Here is a 23925-nt window from a genome sequence, read left to right on the forward strand (position 1 = left end):
GGTTCTCGAAAAGGATTGAATCACAGGCACATGGATGGAAGCGTCTTTGGGGAAAAAATAAGCTATTTTTTAATATTTAAATGCGAGGGGAAAAAACCATATGAGTCTGGTGCAACTTCCTTTTCCCTTATTAATTTTATTCCTATTCATAAATAATTCCTGTCATCCCATTCAAGGCAGCTGTAGGACACAACCTTGATGATGAAATTTTCTTTTTATGTGTGTGGTGAAAAGCCAGTGTTAAAATATTTTGTTTACAATATGTAAAGCTCATGGCATTTTCCCTTGGAAGCCTTGGGGCTAATTGGGGGATGGGAAAAAAAGTGAATTTTTTTGGTGGAGAGATGTCCAGGTTCATTGTAACTAATATTGTAGGAGAGGGGAGGGTTTTTGCTGTGGTTTTGTTTCTTCATTAGATGAGTCATTATTAGAAGGTACCCTAATGATAAATTAATGGAGAGTGTAGCTTAAACACTCCCAGGAATTCTTAGTTAACAGTCATTTGACCAGCCCTGCAGAAAGCTTGTTTTCACTAAAATCCTGAAATTGAAGAAGCGATGATGTAAGCCCTTCAAAGGCTAGAGAATAAAAGGGGATTTTTTTTCCACCCTTTAATGAAAAGAAGCTTTTGTTAGGGAAGGCAGAGCTCAGAGTGTCCTACAGTGTCTGGGAGTGGGAACATGCCATTCCTTCCTCTTACTGCTGCCCCTCCGCCAGGGCTGGATTTCAGTAGGTCATGCTCGTGTGGAAAGGGCTGGGTTTTCCTTACAGAGTGCATGTGAAATCGGTGCGGATGTTCACAGGAATTGTGCATTTCATCTGGAAAAAGAGGGTACATCAGGCTCTCTGCTGGGAGCTGAGGATGATGCTCTGTGCAGGGAGAGTGGGCAGGACCTGTTTCAGCCGGTGCCGTGCTCCTCTCAGAGTTTCCACGTCGAGCACAAAGCTTTGCTGTGTCACACGTGCTGTTTGTGCTGTAGTTGTTCTCTTAAGGGTTTGTAAGAGAAGTGCAGGCACACAAAGCAAGCATCCAGCATTCTAGAAGTCAGGAAACCAACAGCACTGGTGCAATTATTAAAATAATTAAGAATGGGGCCGTATGTACTAGGCACTGTATGGATTTAGAACAACAAGAGGTCCTTTTCTTGAAGAATTTGCTGCCTAAATGGATGATTCATACACAGGGCAACAGAAGGCCTAGAAAAAACAAATTGCAGGAGGGTTGGTAAACACTCAGAGTGTGTTATTATTCATAAACATACACACATATATATATACCCACACACACATATATATATATATATATATTTGTCTGCAGTTTAGCTAAAAGGGGAATTGTGAATGGAAAACACAAGAGAATGGAACGAGGTAAAGAAGGGAAGAATTCGTAGGGGAAAAAATAGGACAGAAAAAATTATATGTAGGACAGGAGGAGCTAGATAAAAGTCAAAACACTTGAAATTACAAACCAAAGGAGGAACTGCAGCAGACAACTATACTACTATAGAGAAACAGGATACTATATGGTGGGAAGGAAATATCAAGGCAATTTTCCATCTTGAGAGGCTTAAACTTTGTCCTGTGTCCCTGCAGAAGCCCTGAGACCTGCCTCTATGGCCCTTGCTCTGAAAGAATTTGTTTGGCTTGACTTGTCTGGAGTCAACGTTTTCAAAATGTATGGTGCTCATGGGAATCTGCTGGAGAACAAGACCAGTTCTAGGCTGGCCCTTGTGAGTCTCTGCCTGTCAGAATGAACCACGGCATTTGGTCTGCCTTCAATGGAGCGAGGAGTGCTGCAAGTGGATTGTCTGTCAGGAGTTCCCCCCTTTCCTGAAGGTTGAAATCCCTGGATCCGTTCTTCCTTAAAACACTGATTTGATGATCAGCTCGACCTATGCAGCTGTGGGCAGGGAGAGAGATCTCATTTATATTCTGAAGCACAATTGATTGGAGAGAGCAACAGCAGAAAGCAGCTCTGGAGGGAAGAGATCCTGTTAGAATATAGAGCTGGACATGGGAGAACTGACCTGTCAGTGTTTTCTCTGTGAAGTCATTCCAGGCCTCTAATAACAGCGGTTATATCTCAGTCTTTGATGTGGTTAAGCTCTGAGTATTAGCATGAGATAAAAACATGTAATGGTAACACTTTTATCTGTATTTAGGATCCTTCTCCTTAATGAAAAGACTTGAAGTTTAATTTTCCTCTTGTGTTGAACACCAGCCCTTGACTTCACTTTAATTAAGTCATATAACTTATGAAAACATAGACAACAATATAAAAGTGCAGTATTTGCCTTCATCTGTGCTTGATTCAACAGACTACACAAAGCTGTAGGGATTGTTGAAAAAGAGGAAATAAAAGTTTCCACCAAGGCATTGTTTAATTTTGTTGAACTTTATAAACACTTGGTAAAGTGAGCACTTTTATGTCTGTATTAGAAGCCCTGTGTGAGATTATTGGGTTTTGCTTGTTGATGGCAATGTGCAGCTGGAGTAATGTGTTAAAACCCAAGCTTGTTTTATGCTTTAAAAGTAAAATGAGCCAAATTCTACACTGAGAAATGGTGTTTACCAGTTGCTGTTCACCATAGCTTTTATTCTAGTCAGAGATGTTCCCTAGGTTTCATGCCAATATCAGCAGTGCAAATATTTCCATTAAAACTGAAAACTAGAAAGAGTTACAAAATTGACTTATTGTGTTTCTCAAATGTTATCAAAACACAGAGTGTTTTTCTAACATTACAAATACTGCAGGGAAGGAACAAAAACTCATTATCAAGTGAGAAATTAATGAAAGCTTTTCTGCTGGAACAAAGTCTGCATATTTGACATTAGCCTTTTTAGTTTCTTCATGTTTCAGATACAGCTCTCTACCTCTCCACTTAGAATCTGAAAACAGTTGTGGGAACACACATCTGAACAAAGCTTGTCTTCTGTGGTAGGAAGCAAATCTATCCTTTGACAACCGATGAGGTTTATTTGCTGTGTACTTGTTTATGTGGAATTGAAAGTCCTGGTCTTGTACCAGATTTGGATTCTCATCCTGTGCAGTAAAGATCAAGAATGTGTTTGTGGAAACAAAGCTTGAGAAAGCCCTGTGAGGTAAGATGTACATCTGCTGCAGGAAGAAACTCACCCAGCAGATGAATAAACTGGTTCTCTCTGCTAGAATCAAGAAACAGGTCAGTAAAAAGTCAGCGCTGTGACCGTGGGCCAAGCCTGGTGCTGCCTGGTGGTTTTTGTGCTCCCACATGACTAAGGATCCTTTTCATCCCTTGCACGGTGGTTTCCAGGTTGTTTTGACTATTGTGCTTTCTAGTCTGCTTTAGACCCTTCAAATATGAGCTTATGAAATTCATAGTAGGTTTCAAAGTATGGCAGGGAAAAATACTGCTGAATTTTCTCTCTATGAAAGGCTTATGACAAAGGAAATGAAAGCCTATGGCTGCCACTCAGTGCGTTGATTTCCAGAATGACTGCAAACCAGACTGGTTCTCCTGTAGCTAACTGTTCCCAGCTGTTGTTACACATTCCAAATTTTATGAGTATTTTTGCTGGCAACAGGAAATATTTTCAAGTCTTTGCAAGATAAGGCATCCATTTATTTTACATAAAATGTTTTGTTTATCTTTTCTGATTATTCCGCATGTGGAAGGCTTGCCTGTGTTTCCAGAATGAAAATTTGCAATTGCAGTTACAGAGAGTTAAAAATAACCAGTTTCCTAAGTGTTCTATTAACTCTGATGTTTTCAGTCAGACTGGGTTGCAAGATGGTCTTTGCTGTTGTAGCTGGTTTTCTGGGAGAGAAATGCTAAAGCCACTCTGTATTCTCTCTGTGCTAAGGAAGAATCCTGACTTTAGTGCAGAAGGGAAAGAAGACATTATTAGTATATCTCTGTTATAAAAACACAGCAAAACATATACTACATGTATACTACTTATTTCAATGAGAGCTACCCTGTAATATTGTAATCCAAATCTATTTGCTACCTGTTGTGTTCTCCCTTTATTGGACTCAAACACTTCAGGCTTTTTCCCAGGTAATTGCATGTGTTAATTGCTGATCTGGAAACTGTGTTCATAACCCAGAGTTTATTGATACAAGATCTTTTTTCAGAGTTTTTTGGATTCACTTTGAAGTTGGGTTCAGTTCATTTACTGCACCGACTTCATGGTGTCTTATCAATTATGGATGAGGGTAGAACTGTCTTTGGGTTTATTTGCTTTCCTCTCTCTTTTGTTTGTTTCTTTGCACTAGTAGAAAAATTCCTGTTGTGCTTGGACTGACCCCAGAATCTTCCACTCTCTTGTCTCAAGGTCAAGTGTAACACAGGTCGTTGTGTCTTCAGCAGAGCTGCCCCTGTGCCATGTGGCTCTTCAGATGGTCTTGTTCCTTCCCAGATTTCATTTCTAGTGACTTTTCAAGTTGGTCTTTTCACTCCTCTCCAATGCCACCAGAAATACAGCAAGATGGTTACTATCCCAAAGTCATGTTTAAAGAAAATTTGACAGTAGTTCACAAGATAGAGATGTTTTAGAGGTTTTTTTAATTGACAGAGACATGGATCAATTACCAAAATATTTTTGGTCATAAATAGTATATGTTACCCAAAAATATGGGGGTTTTTTCCTTTATTTGAAATCTAGTTATATTGCAGTAAGTTTAGCAAATGGTTTGGAAGTAAAGAAAAAAGTGGGAATATGATGAACACAAATAGAAGAGGTGAGGTCACCTTCCCTGCTCTTGGAGTAATGTAGATGTCAGCAGAAAAATGCTTTTGTGGGAAAATGAACTCGTTTTGGATGAAGGGTGGGCTCAGCAAAGCAAAGGTGTGTTTGGAAGAATATACTTGGATAGCATTTTTTTTCTCCCCAAGTCTATTTTGTTGCTGCTGCTGTGGAGTGAAAAGGTTTTCCTCACACAGCCAGTAACTTCTGGAACTCTTTTCAATCCTGCTGTCTGAGAACCAGCTCAGGTTTGTACTCTGTTCCTCCATTTCCCAGAGCAGGTGTCTCAAACAACATCAATTGTGAGCTTTATCCTTATGGGCAAATTTATCCTACATCCTGAACACATCTTCTAGACGACCTTCATCTTCCAGATGAACTTTTCTCCAGCATTGTATTTGTATTCTTCTTAAAATGATTACTATTTTCTGAAGTGAGCTCCTTGTGCACAGCAGAGGTGTCTCTCTCTTCCCTCTGATCCCCCTTCGTACTTTACACAAGAGGGAGAATATTTCTCCCAGTAGCTGAAATGATCAGATAGAGTGAGTTAGGTCATCTCAAGTACTTGTGTGGGCAGCAATGACACCAACACAGCTTTTGGGAAGAGCATTTATTGGGGAAGATCATGTGAAAAATCATCTCTGGTTGATGTGGGTGGTGGCTCCAGACACTGATGTCTCCCAAAGCCAGGGGGTCCCACACCACCCCCAGGCTTGGATCTGGAGTAAACAATCGTCTAGACTGTCCTTGCTCTTCACTGTCAGAGTTTCCTATTGAGACAGGGAGTTAAAAAGAAAGGCATTCATGGCTTTATGCACTTTGGCTTAGGGTTCTATAAACATCAGTGGGATTCTGAGATCTAATGTGCCAGGGCTGTTCGCAGTACGGTGTGTGAAAAGCAGAAGAATAGACAGTGCAAGCCATTTCCCTTGAAAAAATTGGGGGTTTTTGCTTTTGTTAGAATGATTCATCCTGTTACTCACCGTGGGAGTGCTAATTGCCACATGGTAAGAGCAGTGTCACCTTCTTAAGGTGAATCTGAGAGAGCCAGGCTGGTACATGGAATAATTTTTGTTGGAAGAGGTGTCAGCCATAAGAGATGGTCTCTCCAGTGTGTTTCCAAAATGGAGCTCACTATTGGGCAGCATGCTCTGACGTTAAGCTGATGTTTTTATTTAGGATTCATCATTGGTTTGATTATTAAGTACAATTTACTTGTAAATTGTTATATGTCTTGAGTAAGTTCTGGCTGTCCAGTGCAACTTGGAAAGCAGGAACAGCATTTGTTTCATGCTGTCTAAGAATTCTGACCTAAAAACATTTATGGTTTAAAGATGATTCAATCAAGGTAAAAAACTACAGAGAAATTATGTGCCATTGTTTTACACTGTAATTTGCAGGACAGGTGAACTTCGAGGCTGCTGTGGGAGGTTATTTTATAATTACCCCCTCCAGCATGCATTTTAAGATCGTCGTGATAGAGAAAAGCACTTAGATGTGATTAAATGCTTCACTGAATTAAAAGATCACCCAACATAGTATTTGGCTGAGGACACAGCAGAAGGGTCAGCTGAAACTCAGTTTCTCCTGTACCATTTGGTCTTGTCTGAACACAAAGAATCCATCTTATAACTCCTATTTATTTCTAATATTGTGAAAGTGGTTATTTAAAAAATATTTTTCACTTCCTATTTCTCAAATGTGTATTTCATTAAGTACATATTGGTGCTGTTCCAGAGAGAATATTTTCTAACAAGATGGGTTTTCAGTAGAAGAATGTCAAGCTTGTCGAGCCCAAGTGTTCTTCTACAGTAAGGGAAGAACAAATTCTTTGATAAACGGTACTCCAGTTTTTGTTGCTAAATATATAGACACATAGTTTTTCTCTGGAAGTTGCAGGAAGTGTTTTTTCACTCAAGGCAAAAAACTGTCCCAGATAATTGACTATGACACTTGAAAATGGAACATTGTGGCAGGAAAAAATGGGGTACAGGAGACAGCAGTATAGTGAAGCATAGAATCTGAAGCTTTTAAGGGGGCAGGTATCATTCAAGGTCGCAGTACTTTGTGATTACTCCTTGGGGCTGAGGAAACAGGCTTGTGGAACAGCTTGAAGGAATCTGTCATGTAATGGCAATAATGATAGAAATTAAAACCTCGTGAAGAGCAGTAAAATCTTCAAGGAGGTTGTGACTTAGCAGAAGGTCCCCACTGCTGTGCAGAGCTCTGTGCTGTAAGTGGCCACTGTGTGAATCATTTCTTTGTCTTGTGGGTGGACTCAAACTGCTGCTGAGTTTTGTGCTCATCCTCCTCTCTGGCCTTCTCAAAATCAGTTTGGAGTGAGATGCATTTGGTTATATCCCTGATGGAGTTGGTGTACGGAGCAGTTGGACATGACAGCTTCAGAGCCTCTCCTGGAGTGTCAGGGATTGGCTCTGGTGATCTTTGCTAACACCCAAAGGAGCTGGTGTCAGTGGTGGATTAGAAGGGCTTGTGATTTGTTTTGCCTGTGGAATATGTATTTTCAGTTAATTAACCTTTCCTTTTGCTTCTGAAGTAGTTCTTGCAAGCATTTTCCTGTTTTGAACAATTCTCTAATGATGGATTTGACATTTGATACCGAAGAGATGAGATCGCTGAAATGGCAGGGGCTATCAAATCAGGAAATCTCACTCTCATCCTATCTCATACTGGAGTCCTTACTCACTGTATGTATACACATGTACACACACACACACTTCAGAGCTGCACTGGAAGGAATTCATGGAGAGGGCAGAGTTAGGAGAGGCTTATGCAACCTCTGTTTGACCCAGTCGTGTCCCAACATCACCATACAGGCTTCAATTACACATGCCCCTAATACTTTTTCCACCAGCTCCTGCTGCATTCAATGAGCAAACTAATGATACACATTTAATGAACAGCTATTCCATAGCTTGTTGCCCACTCGTTGCTCGATTTGTGGCCCCAGGCCTTATTTAGAACATGTTGTTTAAACATCCCTTTGAAGACAGAATTATTAGTCCCTCGGGGCTCATCTATCATGCTCATCAAAGCGCTGTCCGGTGTGTGGAAAATAATTAATTCAACTTCATTATGTTTCTGTTGAGTGAAGAGACACAATTATTCCTGTTCAGTGGATGCAGTGCTGAAAGACAGGGAGATAGATACTCAGAAGTTTCAAGTGTTTGGATCCTTAGTAGAGGAAAATAGGATTTTTTTTTTTTTTTTTTCCAAGTTAGTGTAATTCTTCTCATTGTTCCTAGGTAGAAACTGTCCTTTTGACTGTAGTTGTGCCTAAGACTTTTTAACCCTTGAAGGAAAAGATCCCAAGGTGAATGAGGAGCATCCACAAAATGAGAAACTTTGTGTGAACAGCTTGTTTTTAAGCACCTGTCTGGTATGAAGCATGAGGAGGGGACAGATGGAGCAGCATGGGTGCTGTTATCTGCTGTGCTGATGGGTTGCTCTGGCTGTGAAAGCAGTACCTCGTTCCTTGTCCTACACTATGTATTCCAATTTCTTTGAATCTGCCTGCAAATCAGACACCAGATGCCCTTGCTCTGAATCTCCTGTGGATCCCTCAGTGTGGCCATCTCGGCCCTGAGAGCCAGGTGGCTCTGGTGAAGTAAAAGATCTGAAATGATATGATTAGAGTATATAAAGCATCAATACAGGATGAACTAAAGTTACCATGGTACCTTTGACAATTAGTTTTCCTTGCTTCTGGAACAGTAGACAACCATCTGATCCTCTTGACATTTTCCTCCCTGGTTTTGGAAAATATTAGCTTTAGGAAGCACTGACTCTTGTGTCCATCTCCACTTTTTCAATCTCCAAGTAATTTCTGGCCCATCCTGTGCCACCAGTACCATTCGGATTCAGTCCTGCTGGTTCTCCTTGCCAGCAGTGTTGGCAAGCCTGCTACCCTCTTAGTGTTTTTTGATCCAAAACATGTGCATGTAAATAGCTAAACTCTTTCAGATGAGCATTTCAATTTCCTCTTGAGACAGTATCAAAAACCTTAAATTCAAGAGATGGAAATTTGATTCAGAATATTTTACAGGAAAAGGAAAATGGTACCTAGTGAGAGAAGGTTCTGTACAGCAATCATGACTAACAGCCTATAGTAATGGCAGCCTTAAATGCTCATCTGAGCATTTGTGGGGGGAAAAAAAAGGTTCTTAATTTTGTTACATTCTGCTGAAACCGTGACACATTTCTCTTGTAGTTTGTGTATGCTAAATTATACAAATACTGTATTTTATTAACCCATGGCACAAAGCTCTATTGCAATTTTCCTTTCTATTATAACTAATTTCTGCTAGTCTTTGCTAGATGAACACAAGAAAAAAATGTCAATTCCTTTACTCCAAAATAAAACGTAAATTAGCAGTTATCAGAAGAAAAATAATTGAAGGCATAAGAGAAGAATGCTTTGGGCTAGAAAGTCTCCATGGCAAGTGTCTGGTTACTATAGCAATCGCCATGGAGCATGTGACCAGCATGATAATTGCAGGGGACTTAAGAGCCTTTTCTCCTGCTCAAGTTGGATGTCTTCTCAACAGAGGTGTTACGTGAGGTCACATCCCCGCAATCCTGACTCCCAGATGGATGGGTAATGCAAAGGATCAATTTGCAGCTCCCACTGGGCAGAAAATGGTGCGTTCGGTTCACGGATTTTAATTTGTTTGATCTACAGCACGCCACAACTGAGGGCAGGGATTTCTTCTCCCTGGTCCAGCACGTTTTAAATCTACATTTTGACTGGTTTGTGTAGCACTGGTTGCTGTGTACGTGTTTTGTGGAGCACTTGGAGCTAGGCAGGCAACCCTGTCTCTGCAGAACTTGGCTGATAGTTTTGATGCAGAAGTAAAGTAGAATCCCAGAAACTCACAGGTATTATTATTGAGGGAGAAAGCCAGTGTTTCATTAAAATAACCCGTTGTTTTAAAGTTAATGTTTTGACATCTACTCCCTGCGTCTAGTTAGTGTAGTGGCTTGGCTTCAATAATGAGAAAAAAAAATAGAGGATACTCTTTCTAGAAAGGAAAGAATGTCAAATTTGCATTCTGCATTACTTAATTTTTTATTGGCTATTTGGATAGGTAGCCTCTGATTCCTTCCAGCATATGGCACTGCTGACTTGACTCATCAGTGTTTAAAGGCTGTTGAGAATCCTGCTAAAACATGTTAAATATTGATACTTCCTTGCTACTTTCATGGAATGATGCTTTTCTAGAGGACAGAAGTAACATGGAATACAGCCAAGTGGATTAAATATATGTATTTTAAACACAAGTTGTATACAAGTTGTTAACAGTATCCAACTCAGATTTTAAATTTTCATGATTTGGAAATATTTACCTCTGAATGAAGAACCTTTTGTGTAATCCTCACTTTCGGTATCACTGTACATTGTCAACTGTGTCGTATGTGACTGATGATGACAGGGTACTACTACCTATTGTTCTTTACACAAGGATGCAGAGACATCCTCTTTGTTTTGAGGTTGCTACCAGCAACAGATACTCCTCCGAGGAAGTGAGTCACCCAAGTGTATTTGCCACAGAAATATTTGCTCTCTTTGTGCTGTGTGGAAACCAGTGATGTGAGGTGTTTGTGCTGTGCAGGTGTCGAGGGTCCGTCCCCAGAGACCCTCTCCAACCTGGCACAGGAAGAGAGGCTCAGCTCCTCCTGCTGTCCAAGGCACAGGTGCTGAACTGAAGAGTTTTCCTCAGAAATAAGGAGTAAAATGGAGCTGGCATACCTCATTTAATGTGTTTTTACTGGTTTTTATTTTCAAATGTGATTTGTTGAAACAATGGCAGGGCATATCAGATGTGCTTCCTGGAAACTGGCTGCCTATTTTTTGGCTGTCCTGTTTTCCTGAGATGATTAAATACCAAGTTAATAGTGGCTGTGTAACAGAAATCCAGATTAAAGAAAGATCACTTTTAGAGTCAAACTCTGTAGCATTCCAGTACTTCTTAAACAGTTTTTCTACAAGGATAAGGGAAAATGACTTCAACCTGACAGTGTGCAGGGTTAGATTGGGTATTAGTAAGAAATTGTTCCATCTGAGGATGGTGAGGCTCTGGCTCAGGAGGTTGCCAAGAGAAGCTGTAGTTGCTCTGCAAATGTCCAGGGCCAGGTTGGATGGAGCTTGGAGCAACCTGATCTAGTGGAAGGTGTCTCTGCCCAAGACAGGGCGTTTGGAACGAGATGGTCTGTGAGAATTCTGTGATTTTTAATGGAAAGCTGTGATATGCAGTTGGAGGAACCTGCTCATTAGTAATTTGTGTCTGTCCTTTATACATTGAGGGGGAAATAAATAGGGAGCACTTACGTAACAGCATGTAAGAATGCTTATTTGAGTGATAAGTGTTATTTTACTTCATCATCACAAAAATAATTGTTCAGATTTTTAAATAAAATTAAATGCATAATTTATCTCTTTGCTATTACAGCTGGGTTTAATGACTCAGTTGTAAACCATAGGCAGCTTTTTCACCCTCTGATGCTTTGCTCTGTTGTTGCTCTCTTATCAGAGAGGGCCAGATGGAAGCTGAGGTTCAGCTCAAGGTAAGCAGCAGAAACTCCTGTAGTGGTGGGTCGATAAAATCCCACATGATTATCTGTGGTGCACTGCTGAGTAGACACAGAGCACTTAGCACACGTGGTATTTAGAGGAGGTTTTATCATAAGCATTGAAGCGACTGAGAGAATATAGGTGTCACCGTTTTAACAATGACAGTATTTGCAATTACTCAGCTGGAATAGCAGAGTATTTCAATGCTTTTAACAACCACTGTTATGTGACAAATGCAGAGGGTTTGCTTTTAGGACCAAGGCCGATTGGAGATGGGTCTCTGGAGATCATAGTCCAATCCTTGTCTTGGCTCAGGGTCAGCCAGGGCATGTTGCTCAGGACTGTGCCTCGTAAAGTGTTTAGTATCTCTAAGAATTAAGAATTCATAGTCTAGCTAGGTAATATGTTTCTTTACTTTTAAAGTGTTTATTTATTTGCATTTCAGTTTGTGCCTGTTGCTGGGTACCACTGAGATGAGCCTGTCTTGGTCTTCCCTCTCTACCATTTGTATTTGACACACTGATAAGATACCCCTGGTCTTCAGTTTCCAAAATGTGAATGTGGGAGTGTTCTGACTTGCTGGCAACATTGTTTCAATTTTTTTATTTTTTTTTTTTTTTAATATTTACATAATGCAGGTGCAGAATATGAAGTAAGGTCAGGATGTAGAAAGAAGAAGTAGTTTGAGTAGAATATAAAGTTGTAATTTTCACTGTGTAAATTCTGACGGTTACAATAAACATCTTAATGGATCTGCTGCTGTTAATTTCAGAGGGAATGGGGCTGGTCTTGTAGGATGAAAGTTTTAATTGCTGAAGCCGCCTAGAATGCTGATCTAAGGAATGACTCTGGGAAGTCCTGTGTCAGACTGATGGTGTAGACATGCCTGAAGCAGTGATAAGCCTGCTGTCTTGCACAGCAGCGGTGACCCAGCTGCACCACCACACTACTTGGTGCAGGCTGGAGCCATCTACCTACAGCTGGAACAAGGACACTCTCCTTTGCCTTGGGTTTACATGACAATAGGAATCAATTTGGGAATGAGCGTACTGGGTCTGGAAAACACTCCAGCAAAACTCAGCAAGGAAGCCCCTCTGACGGACCACACTTGGAAAGTTTAAGGGATTCCTGCAGTACCTCTGCCCTGAATGCTGATGTACTGCAGGAAGCTTCTGGCAGTGCTTCAGAGAGAATGACCAGCACGCTGCTGAAGGACTTTCAGGAGCTGCTTCACACTTGTGCATCATTGCTTTTCAGCTTGGTAAAGTAAATTTAAACCAGGGTGAAATGCTCTTGATCAAAGCTGTCTGAAGGGAGGTTGTTAACCTGACATGAGGCTGGGTCTCACATGTGGGGTGGATTAAGGTGAGCTAAGCAGCTGGACTTAGGTGTAATGAATACAGCCTGTAAACAACATAACCCATGGGATATATCCGTGGGAAGTCTCCACACACTAATCCACCTGCTCACCTAAACCCTCATTCATGGGAATTGTCCATCATAAATCACCAGCCATTGCTCCTGGTTCTGCAGGTTCAGAAATGGGCTTTGGAGATCTGATATCCCCTTTGTAAACTGCCCAGGGCTGATCAGGTATGTGACTGCAGCCCTGTTTCAAGCAAGTTAAAACTTCCAACACAGAGAATAACACAGAAAGTAAGTTCATGTCAACATATTATTTTTTTCTTTCAGCTAATATTTTTTGTGAAGGAAATGGAATACCCATGCTATAATGTTCTTTTTCCCTAACTGCTTTAAATGAGTATGAATGCCTCCAGCATTTCTGACTATTTAGGCCTTCCTTGGCTGCTTGGGAAATTCTGAGGCAGCTTGTGTGGTTCTTAGGGCTAATTGTGTGCTGTTATTAGATCTGTTGTCAGTTGACACCAGCTGTGATTCCCTGGCTGGCTAGGTTTGTTTGGTTTCATGCTGGATTTTGGGATCATGGGAAATGAAGAGTACTGATGTGTTGTTAACAGAGCGAGAGCGTTTGTTTTCTTTGCCTGCACGTAAAGCTGCACTGCCAAAGGTGAATGCCCAGGATTTGGGGAGAGGAGCTAAGAGCAGTTCAGGATAATGAGGTTATCATCCTTCAGCAAACTTGTACCTGTGAATTTGGGGTGGTTTTGTACTGGAATACTTGTGACAACAGGCTTTTGCAGTACTTTGTTTGCAGTCACTGTTACACTGTACCCTTGATTCGCAGGGGAGTTGTGTGACAGTGCAAATCCCAGGCACTGAAGGAGAAAAAGGGGAAAGTGAGGTGAGAAATGTGGATGGAAATTGGAAATGCTCCAACTGTGTGTTTCTGTCTCACTCCTCCCTCACACCTTCCAGCCTGCCCTTAGCCCTGGCTGCCTCTCTGGGGTGCTGCCCTTTTCCTACTCACAGTGACTCCCAGAGAATTCTTGCTTTCAGCAGTCATCAAACCTTCCATCATTTAAGTCTCTCTGGAAAATCTGCTCATTTCCTGGCTATCATGGAAGTCTCCAGCAAACCTGTTTCCTTGGTTTTTTCAGCTTAAAGACTAAAAGTAAATATAGAATTAAAAATATAATAAAAACACCTCATCATCTCATCTCTAGGGATCTCTAGGGATAGAGGGACCAGTGATGGATTTGACGGAGTGAGATAATTTATTCTTCATCCTCTTGACATCGCTGCAATATCACAGGATCTTCAGGTTTTCAGAACCATCACACATGATTGTTAGTTATGAGAACCATCATGTGTGATTGAAGTTTACTTCATTTTTACACAGAAATATCAGTGATTTAATTTCTTTAATAGTGCAGGAAACATGGTAAGAAGAAAACACACAGTACATAATCCCCACATACCTCAACTATGTGCTTAACCCAAGAATACTTATTGGGAATAAACAATTGGCTGGTAATTTTAATGCAAAAGTACAGTAGAATCCCAGAAACTCTTAGGTGTTAATATGGAGGGACAAAACAATTTAGTGTTTTGTTGTCAGACAAATTAGTGTTTCAGATGTCTCACAAAGATTGTAAATGTCTTAGTTTGGTGTGAGAAAGGGCTGGGCAGGGCGATGAATTCGTGCAAAATTAAAAAATTTCTAAAATGAGAGCTGGAGGATGACCTGTCTTTTTAAAACCAGCATCTGTGATTGTAAATTAAAAGAATAGCTGCATCTCCACAGGTTTCCCAAATGAATTCCGTGGATGTCTGACGCTGATAACAAATGACTGTTGTGTGTCTTCCCCAAAATCCTTGCTGTGACTGTGATTGCAGCTCTAATTATGGCATAACAGATGCAGTGTTGTATAGCACCCGCCTCCTTCAAGATCTGTAGCCACCCTTACTTCTACATGAGTTTTCTCATTTTAGTCTAGAATTTACTACTGCTCGCAGTAACAAAGAAGTGGCTCTTAAAGTCAGGAAGAAAAAAGATGTTGAGATTGTTACACTGCTCACATTGTTGTTCTGCTGCAGATGTTCGTTGTGTTGGCAGGCAGCACGATTGTGGGAGAGTGAGTTCATGCCTCACTGGGTCCTTTCCACTTTCTCCAGCCTCTCCTCTGCTGAGTAAGCAGTTAAAGGGAGTTTTTTTCTTTTGTTCCCAAGCCTTCGCTGCTGTTTGACAAGGAGGGCAACTTTACTTGGCTGGGTTTTTTTTTTTTTTTTTCAGTTGGAATTGGAACAGCGTAATTTTTTTTCTTTTTAAAGTGTTCATCAGAAGAAATAGAAGAATACATTTACATGTGAATGTTGCTGTGTTGTTCTTCCAACCTAAGGAGGAGGTGATTTCTTTCAGCAGTACAAACTAACGCCTTGTGCTGTGCCAATCATGCTGCCATTGTCTGCTTTGGTAGTGACAGTGCATCATCTCTTGCACGTTACAGCCGTGGCCGAATACCTCGCTCACGTGAGTGAGTTTGGGCACAAGCAAGGTGTGAGAGCAGCATCTCGTACCGCAGAGCTGCCCCATCCCTTGAGGCCAGGCTGGACGGGACAGGCTGCTCGGAGCAACCTCACCTAGCGGAGCGTGTCCCTGCCCATGGCAGGGGGCTGGAACTACTCGGAGATGAGCTTTAAGAGTCTTCCAGCCCCAACCACTCCGTGATTCCAGCAGCATTTCTTCCCCCGGAGCATCACCTCCTGCCCGGGCGCGCCGTCCCCGCCCGTCCCCGCCCCGCCGCCGCTGTCGCTGTCGCTGTGCCCGCCCCCGGCCCTGCCCCGGCGGTGCCACCCTCGGCTGGGGCTGGGCGCGGAGCCTGCATGGCACGGCTCGGAGCCGGCACTGCCGCTCGCTAGGATGAACGAGGAGGCGGCCCAGAAGAGCGACGGCGGCGAGAAGTGCAACGGCGGCAGCCAGCGGAGGAAGAGACCCAAGAAGGTGGGACCGGGAGCGGGACCGGGAGCGGGAGCAGCAGCCGAGCCGGGCGGGGAGCGGTGCTTGGGGTGGCGGAGCCCGCGGGGGATGCTCCTGCCCTGCCCCCGCCAGCAGGGGGTCTCTCCCCATCTGTTTCTATGATAACCGAGCCGGATGGCTGAGCAGAGGCGGTTTTCTGTGTTTTTTTTGTTGCCTTGAAGTTGGTGTCATTTGGCAGTGGATGTTGCTCAGAGCAGGTTTCCCTCGGCTGCCCTTAAGAGAGCTGGTGGTTTGTTTTGACAGAAGATGGTATCGGCTCATTTGCTGCCACACATCCCTTTTCCTTCAAGCTACAGAGATGGAGGTTTATAAACCTTTGGTTTATTTTTCTGGAGATGTTTCTTAAGGTCATATTTTAAAGAGTCATAGAGAGATCCGTCGCTGGCTATTGTGCGATCCGTGGTAATTGGGTGATGCTAATGACAAATAACTGGGGGAAAACGTGAATTTGTCCAGCCACACCCAGCTCCCAGGGCACTTTCTCTGTGTCCAGTCTTTCTGTCACAAATGGTCGATTTTCAAGGTATAGCCTGCCCTGCCCGCTGCTTCAGCCCCCCTGCTTGAGGTAATCTCTTTTTAATGGCTTTAATTGCGGGCAGCTATTTATTTCTGTTTGGCCTTTCTCTCCCCTTTAGGAGGAGAGATGCCTGTGGTGCTGCATAATTATGACATAAGTGGGTTTGCACTTATTTTCCCCTCCCCTTCTTTTATGTCAATTGCTATAACCTGAGTTACCCCACTGAAATGTGGCGGACTGCTTACAGGGTGAAGAAGAATTATTTAAACCGTACGCAGCATACGCTGATGAATTCTTCAGCCCTTCATTTTTGCATAGAATTTGCATTTTAACCAACACCTGTACACGGGCGAGACGAATTGTTACAGATTGTAATAACACGCAGACACGTGTTCAGGGACTTCTGCATGGGCTTGGACCCGGCGAGGATGAGCTCTTTTTGCAATAGGTGACACTTTTAGGCCCCTTTTTATCACAGAGGGAAGATTCTGTACCTATAACCACGAGGGAATGAGAGAATCCAGCCTAAATGAGAATTTGAACAAAAACACCCTCACTCCACCCCATTGTGCTTGGAATATTGCCTGGATCTCCACACAGTGGGGGATTTTATATAGCATCTCGGCCTTACATTTAAGCAGAGCCTAGTAGGAAAGATGATATCTGATTTGTCTCAGCTCTGAATTCAAAAAGTTTATTTGTTGGGGTATGGAAATCCATAAAAAGAAGCAAAAATAAAAAAATCAAGTGCATAGCAAACATTTTAATTGGACTGTTATGTTATTTGGAAACAATATCATACTAGGGGAGAGGTTTTGAAGGTCTAAGGAGTCAAAGTGGGTGTTTGGATTGGTTCTTTTTTCATCTCTGTATTTCTGCTTTCTTTATTTCCCTATTGTTTTCCAAGTAAAGTAGACCACAGCCTTTCAAGGTTGCGAGAACTGCCAAATGAATGCTTGGAAAGCACCTCTTATATTGAGTCTTCAGAGTCTTCCAACAGCTGATTCATCTTCACTTTTCAAAAGCATAATAAATGCTTGCGTATCTTCTTTTACAACTATCAGTCTTTTACAACTAGAAAATATTAATGGGGCATTTTCTCTTGACAAATATGAAGTGAAAATATTGTTAGTCCCTGAGTTTGGATGCACTAGATGTTGCTGGCTCAGGTATGGTTTTAGGTAAGCTCTCACCAATCTTCACCTTTAGGTGACTTCGTAAGGAAATACAGGTCCTGCCTTTGCTACTTCTTGAAGAATTCTACAAATTATTTTCTGAAAACCTCAAAATTGCTAACTTTCTTGATGAGGGAGATACACCCTGGAATAGCCAAGAGTACAAGAATTCCAGGTCGAATTCCTCTGTGTTTTGACTAGGTAGGCACAATTTATTTTGGGAAGAGAGACAACAGTGCCATGTGCAAGAGCTCCAAAATCCCAAGTAATGTAGCCTGTTTTCAGGTCCTGAACTACTTTTGCTGAACAAAGCTGCATTGCACCAGCCAATATGCCCTCTATCTGTTCTGCGGAAGTTGATCCCTTTTGTGTGGATAATTAAATATTAATTGAGCTAGATGAGTTTGATGTATGTATTGGGAGAGACAGAGAGCGGCTCTTCTCGGATACAGCGTTCAGCTGGATCTTCTGTATTCCAGGAGGGTGTCCTAGCCACCAAGCTGAGTAGGACTTTCTCTAATTTTCAGCAGTACCTTTTTTTTTAAAAAAAAAAAATCATCAGCTGCACGCTTTAAAAGAAAAACCAGGGCTTTGTGTTTGTCCTAATGCAGGATGGGAAAAAATTGAATTATTGTAGAATGGGGAAAATTGCTACGTACAGAAAGCCAATTTTAATCCTTGTGGTGGTGGTTGTGGCGTTGTGTGTTCTTGTCAGTCAGTGGGCTGCCTTAATAGGTTTGTTGATCCAGTGGTAGGGTTGTGTCCAGTTTTCCTGTGGTATTTTGTCCCTGTGATAACTGGGATATGATCAAATTTGTGTTCCTGGGAAGGAAGTCCGTGTTCGCTCAGTTCTAGTATTGAAGAACACAGGATGCAGTCGTGGACAGAATTCGTTCTGCTGTTGGTGTAACTCGATGGGGATGGGTGTTGAAGGAGAAATGCAGTGAGTGATGTGTAATTTGCAATATATTAGTGTTTTCCTTCTGTCTTTAGTCAAGTCTGTTGCAAAGGGCTCAAGTACTAAATTCCTAGAATTCCTTTCAAGGATATTTTTTTTTAATTCGAGTGTTTCTGTTGAAAATCAACTACTGTTGATCATCATGTGGAAAATTAAGCATGTTCCTATATCTAGTACTTAAGGCATTGATGGCCAAGGGGCTTCTAGGAGCCACAAGTTCTTCCTAAACTTTACAGGTTCTTCATAACCCACGCTGTTGGTGGATCAATGCAGAAATAATCCATTTGGGCTTATTGCAGAGCTCCAGTCTTGTTACTTATATTGCTCGTTCTTTAAGAGAAGTTAAAATCTTGGAATTAAACCCATAGTGGAAAAGACTTGGAGGAAGTTGTAATGTTGATTTAAAAGAAGAGGAATGAGGCTTCCTTTTCTAACCTAAGCATAACCTCCTGTTTTGAGTAAAATTGGCTGCATTAGTGAAGTACTTCCAGTGGAAGCTGTGTGCTTGCTAATGGAATTGTTAGAGTGTACAAGCTAATCCTTTAAATTAATTTCAATTACTTAAGACTTTTTATCCCATGCATAAGGTAACTGAGACCTGTTTTGGAATACAAATGTCACCTTGGTCACTTATGTTCAAGAACAAGAACCCCAGAGTACACAAAACATGCAGAGAGGGGTTGCCAGAAGAGTGAGCCTGTCCTATGCAAAATCCGGAGGATCTTGGCTTTAGTGCGCTCAAGCAAAGGCAACCTGAGGGGAAAAGGAAATGAGGCTCCTCTGCAGCCTTCTAATAGGTATAATCAGATAAAAAGCCAAGAGAAACTTAATTATGTATGAGATGTGATTTATCTAACGTATCACTGGACTGGATTCAACTCCTTCGAGGAGGTTCTTCTTGCTCCCACGTTTCTGTGCTTTCTTCTGCGTCATTTACAGTGTCATAATAATACTATACAGCATTTTAATTGGTGGTAAATGTGGCTATTTAAGTATTTTTAAATGCTTGTTTACCTACTTATTTCACTCTTGCAACTACCAAATTTAGTGGAAAATCCAATGCCATCAAAAGAAGGGGGGGTTTGAACCAGTGACCATCTTTCCTGAAATTGATCTGGGGACTGATAAAACAGCAGTTCCATTCCTCTGGTGGCGTTTCCCTGAATTGCCCTCATTCCACGCTTGCCAAGTCCCACTGTGCTTTCTCTAGCTGCTGCTCTTTGCCCCACACTGCTGTTATTGCTGGTGACAGACAAATGGCTGTGGCCACGCTGCTCTTGGCTGTGCTGTTTGGTGATCCCACCAGAATGATACCTGAGGGTGCCACCCGAGAGGGATGGCGTCCTCTAGCTTTAGAAGAAAGAAGGTTTCTCTTCAGTCAATAAGCAGGAAATTGAACAGGCAGAAAGGAGCTAATGAGAAAAACCACAGGCTTTTCTTTCTTTCTTTCAGCAGTAGATATCAGAAAGACTTTATCACAAAGGAAAAGAGGTAATTTCAAGTTAACCCAGCTCACTGATATTCAGTATTGCTAATTTTACTGGTAACATAGCTGCTGGAAGGCTCTTGTTCTTTCAGCTGAACCAGTGAGAGAGAACTGGAACTGCTTTGCTTTCAGAAGAGCTATAATCCAATTTACATGAAAGTAAACAGTTAGATAAATAGTTCTAGAATTTGCTCTGTAAGGAAGAGGTTACCTAGAGAAAAAGAATAAACCTGTTTTTAAGTCATGGAGAGGTTTGTTAAGAGTGTTAAGGGTCAAATCAGTTGTATTCCTGGATGTCTGCCCTGCGCTTTCACATGGTTTGCACTATCATTAATCTGATGCAACTCCTCTGCTATTCTTGCATTATTGAAATCAGGATTTGCTTGTTCCCTTTTTCTTTTATTCCTATCACTAGTCTTCCAGCACATTTTGTGCCAGGTGTAAAACTACAATTGTAGCTGCAGATGCTTGGCTGCATTTAGCTTTAGTTACTATGTGTGATGGTAACAACTCAAAAGCGCTGTGTATTTCTCCCACTGTGGGACAGAACGTCTCGCCTCTGTGTCCCCGGTTGCATCAGCAAACGCTCCGTGCTTCCGTCACGACAGCTCCGTGGTGAGTGACACTCTGGAGAAATCATTTCCATTTACTTAGAGCAACAAGACAGGGAAAATAATGATGTGTGCTAGAGCTAAGCATCTCAACTAGAGCGTTTTGTGGTTGTTTTTTTAGCACCATGAAGCGTGTAAGACGCAAAGTCTTATTAGATGATCTGGGCCCCACGGCTGGGCCTGGCTTTTCTAGGTCTCTGTGTTCTGGGACCACAGACCTGTGTAACAGGGTCACTCCAGCCATTACTGTGCTCTATTGTATCGATGCAACGAGCAAGTCTTAGGTCTAACACAACTACTAGGAAGGTTAAATTTGTTAATTGTGGCCTTTAAAGGTAATATATCTATATCTTGTTTTAGAACTGTTCTTGTTTTGATAACACAGTAATAGGAACCTGCAAAGCAATGGAGTTATTTCAGTGTATTAGCAGATTTGTGCCAGCGCTGCATTTCACAGATTAAATACTGTGAAGATAACAAGGGGGAAATGATCTGGATCAGTGGTGACTGTTACAGGGCACGATGGTGTGGCTGGTTGAGCCTGCACCCGCCTGCCGCGTGTTCCGGGCTCCCGATTTAGCATTCACAGTCCTTGCTCATTTTCACCAGTGTTTGGCAAACATCAACCGAGTCAGAGAAGCCAAGTCCCTTCTTCCCTAGGCAGCCTCCCTTTTTCCCTGCAGGGTGCCTGGGGCCATCAAGTACCGCACATATTGTATCGTGCTGGCGCATCTCGCAGCGTTGTCGCGCGTTCCTGCGGTGACAGAGGCTGAGCTGGGCTTCAAGCCGCTTGTCCTGCCTCTCTGGGGACATGGGAACCATGCTGGAGGCAACCACGTGCTCCTTTTGCCTCCCTATCCTCATGGCATCCACCTCTCTTACCTGCCTGCCCCTATCAGAGCTGTGCTGTTTTTGTGGTGCTCTGTCCCCGTCTGCGCGGGGCATGCTGTGTTGATGCTTTTGATGACATCTCTGGCTAGGGATGTTTTTTCATTCTGCAAATTGAGACTGACATATGCAGCACGTAGATATTTAGGTTAGACACTGGGAGCCCCGGAGCTCTGAAATGCAAGGAACAGAGGGAGGCCAAAAAAAATACTAAGATGGCCAGAGGCCTTTCCATTCTCATTTATTTTCAGGAATTAATTATTTCAAAATCTTTACTAGCTGATTAAGTAGGCTTCTTTTGTCTTGGTGACAGAAATTGCTGAGCTGAAAGTTTGAACTTCCTGTCATTATGCTTCCACTGTGTAGGAATAATCCAGTATTTCTGTTTTCAGTAGAAATTTGCAGTGCTGTTATTCATTCAATGGGATCCTATTAGCTTTTCATTTTCTCATTTATTTCCACTTCATTTCATTGTATATAAGTGGAAAAAATATTTTAGAAGTAGGTGGAGATGGGCCGATGTTTAAGGTTCCTTCGGACCGGTTTCTAAAATTGTGTGAGAGAGATAGTGAATTACTTTGCGTCAAAAGAAAAATCATAGTTGAAAGGACATGTAATTGATTGTCAAATTAATCTTTCTGTATTTTAAATATGAGTTTGGAGGATGGAAAATAAAGTATTACATCTTTACTATTTACACAAAAAGTCAGTGTATCCTTTTGTGCATTCCAAGCCAGTTTGGGAATTGGTTCATCCTCTCCAAGCCTTCTTGAAATAAAAATGTTCCTTGGGCGTGCAGAAATTTAGGGAGAACACAGGTAGACACCAACTCATGTTCTCACCACTTCCATGGTTCCTTCCATCTGTCTGCTCTTGGGTTACAAGCAGGTACACAATTTGTAACCTACTTCTGTTTTCTCTGGGTTTAGCTCACACACACACACACACACACACACACCAATTTAGCCCATGAATGAAGTGCTCTCTGGGGAATAGGATCAGCTTAGAAGGAAAGGATAGAGTAAATGGCAGTAATTGCAGCTGGAAGTGATTTTCTAGGTTAAACAGTGTATAGGTTTCTGCCACAAGCTGAGTGGTTCAGAAGGAGTTGGTTGCTTTTATTTGTTTCATTCAGGCTTGGTGCCGTGCATTTATGTTACACTGCAGTACGGAATCGCAGCAAGCAGAGCGTATGGATTTCAGCTGTCACCAGGAATGCACAAATTCCTGCAACAGTGCACCTTCATGATCAATTAAATCTGCTAATTGCTCCGCTCCTAGGGTTCCTTCATAAGGCAGAGTTTGAAGTAGTGTCAGCATAGTGGAAGCAGCAAAGAACATGGGTGATAGCTTTGGATACACAAATGAAAGTGGGAACTGGTGTTGATGAACAATTTACACCCTTCTATAGGATAACAATTCTAAACCTTGTTTGTCTGTCTGTATCAAAAATTGCGCTGCTTTCCTGTGATCAAAAGACTCTGCTAGTCCTCCTTTTTAGGACATTGTAAATGTCTAATAGATCTGGCAGCTTTCAGTATAGAAGAGCAGATGTCAACGTACAAATGTCAAGAAACAGTGGCACTTATTCATGGTGTGAGCCATTAGAAACCTCATCTGACTGTGCTGGTGGGGACATGGGTATGATCTAATCAGAAAGTGAAAGAATGGGCATAAACACCAGGAGAAGGAGGCCCTGGGACGTGTGTGTGCACACTTGGGTGTGTGGTCTGGTGCCGTGTCCCAGCCTGTTTGTGTTTTTTTCGGGAGCGTGGCAACGGAGCACAGCGGGCTCCAGTCTGCGCTGGATGTCAGCGTGGGTTTGGTACAGCCAGCGGGGCCCTGCCAGCTGCCATCCGCCGAGGAGCTGGGCTCTTGTTGCTGTGCACCTCTGACAGAGCAGAGCGGGGTGAATATCAGAAACAGAAGCTCTGGAATGGGCACAGATTTTCCAATCAATCTGTGATTCATGCTCATTAGCTTTGAAACACCGAAGAAAGGCGCTTTATGAGCTGGCATTTCCATTTGCGCTTTAACTGCTTTGCCCAGGCTGAAGAAAGAACGATGACTGCAGCACTCATGAAAACAAGGGATAGACAAAGATGGAAACATGTTCTGTGCCTTGTCTAAAGGTCACTACCCTGGTTAGAGATCACAGCCTCCCACTCAGCCCTCGGTTCTGCGGTTAGCCTCTTATTTGGTGTGAAATACAAGTTAAATGGGTCAAGCGTAAAGTTATTTTGCTTGGTAACAGTTGCCTTCAGAGTTGGAGAGGAAAAATGTGAATATTCCTTCCTGTACCTTGTGTTCCCCACCCGAAAGATAAGCCAGGCTTTTGATGTTGCATTCATTTTTAATTAATCTCTTGTAGTAGTGCAGGAGGTGTTTCTCAAGGAATCCACGACCCTTGCAGAGCTTGCAGTCTCTGCAGTTGTGTTTGGAGGTCTAAGCGTGTGAGGGCTCGTGGTTAATTATTCGTGATGCTGTGTATTCCTACACGCCCCTCTCCCCCCTGCTCGTCAGCAGAACTGCTTTTTTCACAGCCACATTCCCAACAGAAGCAGCAGGCGA

General features: G+C 42.3%; 1 protein-coding gene across 28 annotated transcripts in view; it reads left to right on the forward strand.

Moving 5' to 3' along the window:
* Positions 1–23925, forward strand: part of ANK2 (ankyrin 2) — a 273471-nt gene that overhangs the window by 77441 nt on the left and 172105 nt on the right. For 11 of the 28 annotated variants that reach the window (XM_086890711.1, XM_086890721.1, XM_086890700.1 and 8 more), the window contains exon 1: positions 15509–15683. The exons of 16 other annotated variants lie outside the window; for them this stretch is intronic. In XM_086890711.1, coding sequence (XP_086746837.1) covers positions 15603–15683 — 81 coding nt within the window. In that variant the 5' untranslated portion in view covers positions 15509–15602. Of the gene's footprint in view, positions 1–15414; positions 15684–23925 lie in introns of those variants that run through there. One more of the 28 variants, XM_086890720.1, reaches the window with a different exon arrangement.

This window comes from Cyanistes caeruleus, chromosome 5, assembly GCF_971803275.1.
Source record: "Cyanistes caeruleus chromosome 5, bCyaCae1.hap1.1, whole genome shotgun sequence".
Lineage (NCBI taxonomy): Eukaryota > Metazoa > Chordata > Aves > Passeriformes > Paridae > Cyanistes > Cyanistes caeruleus.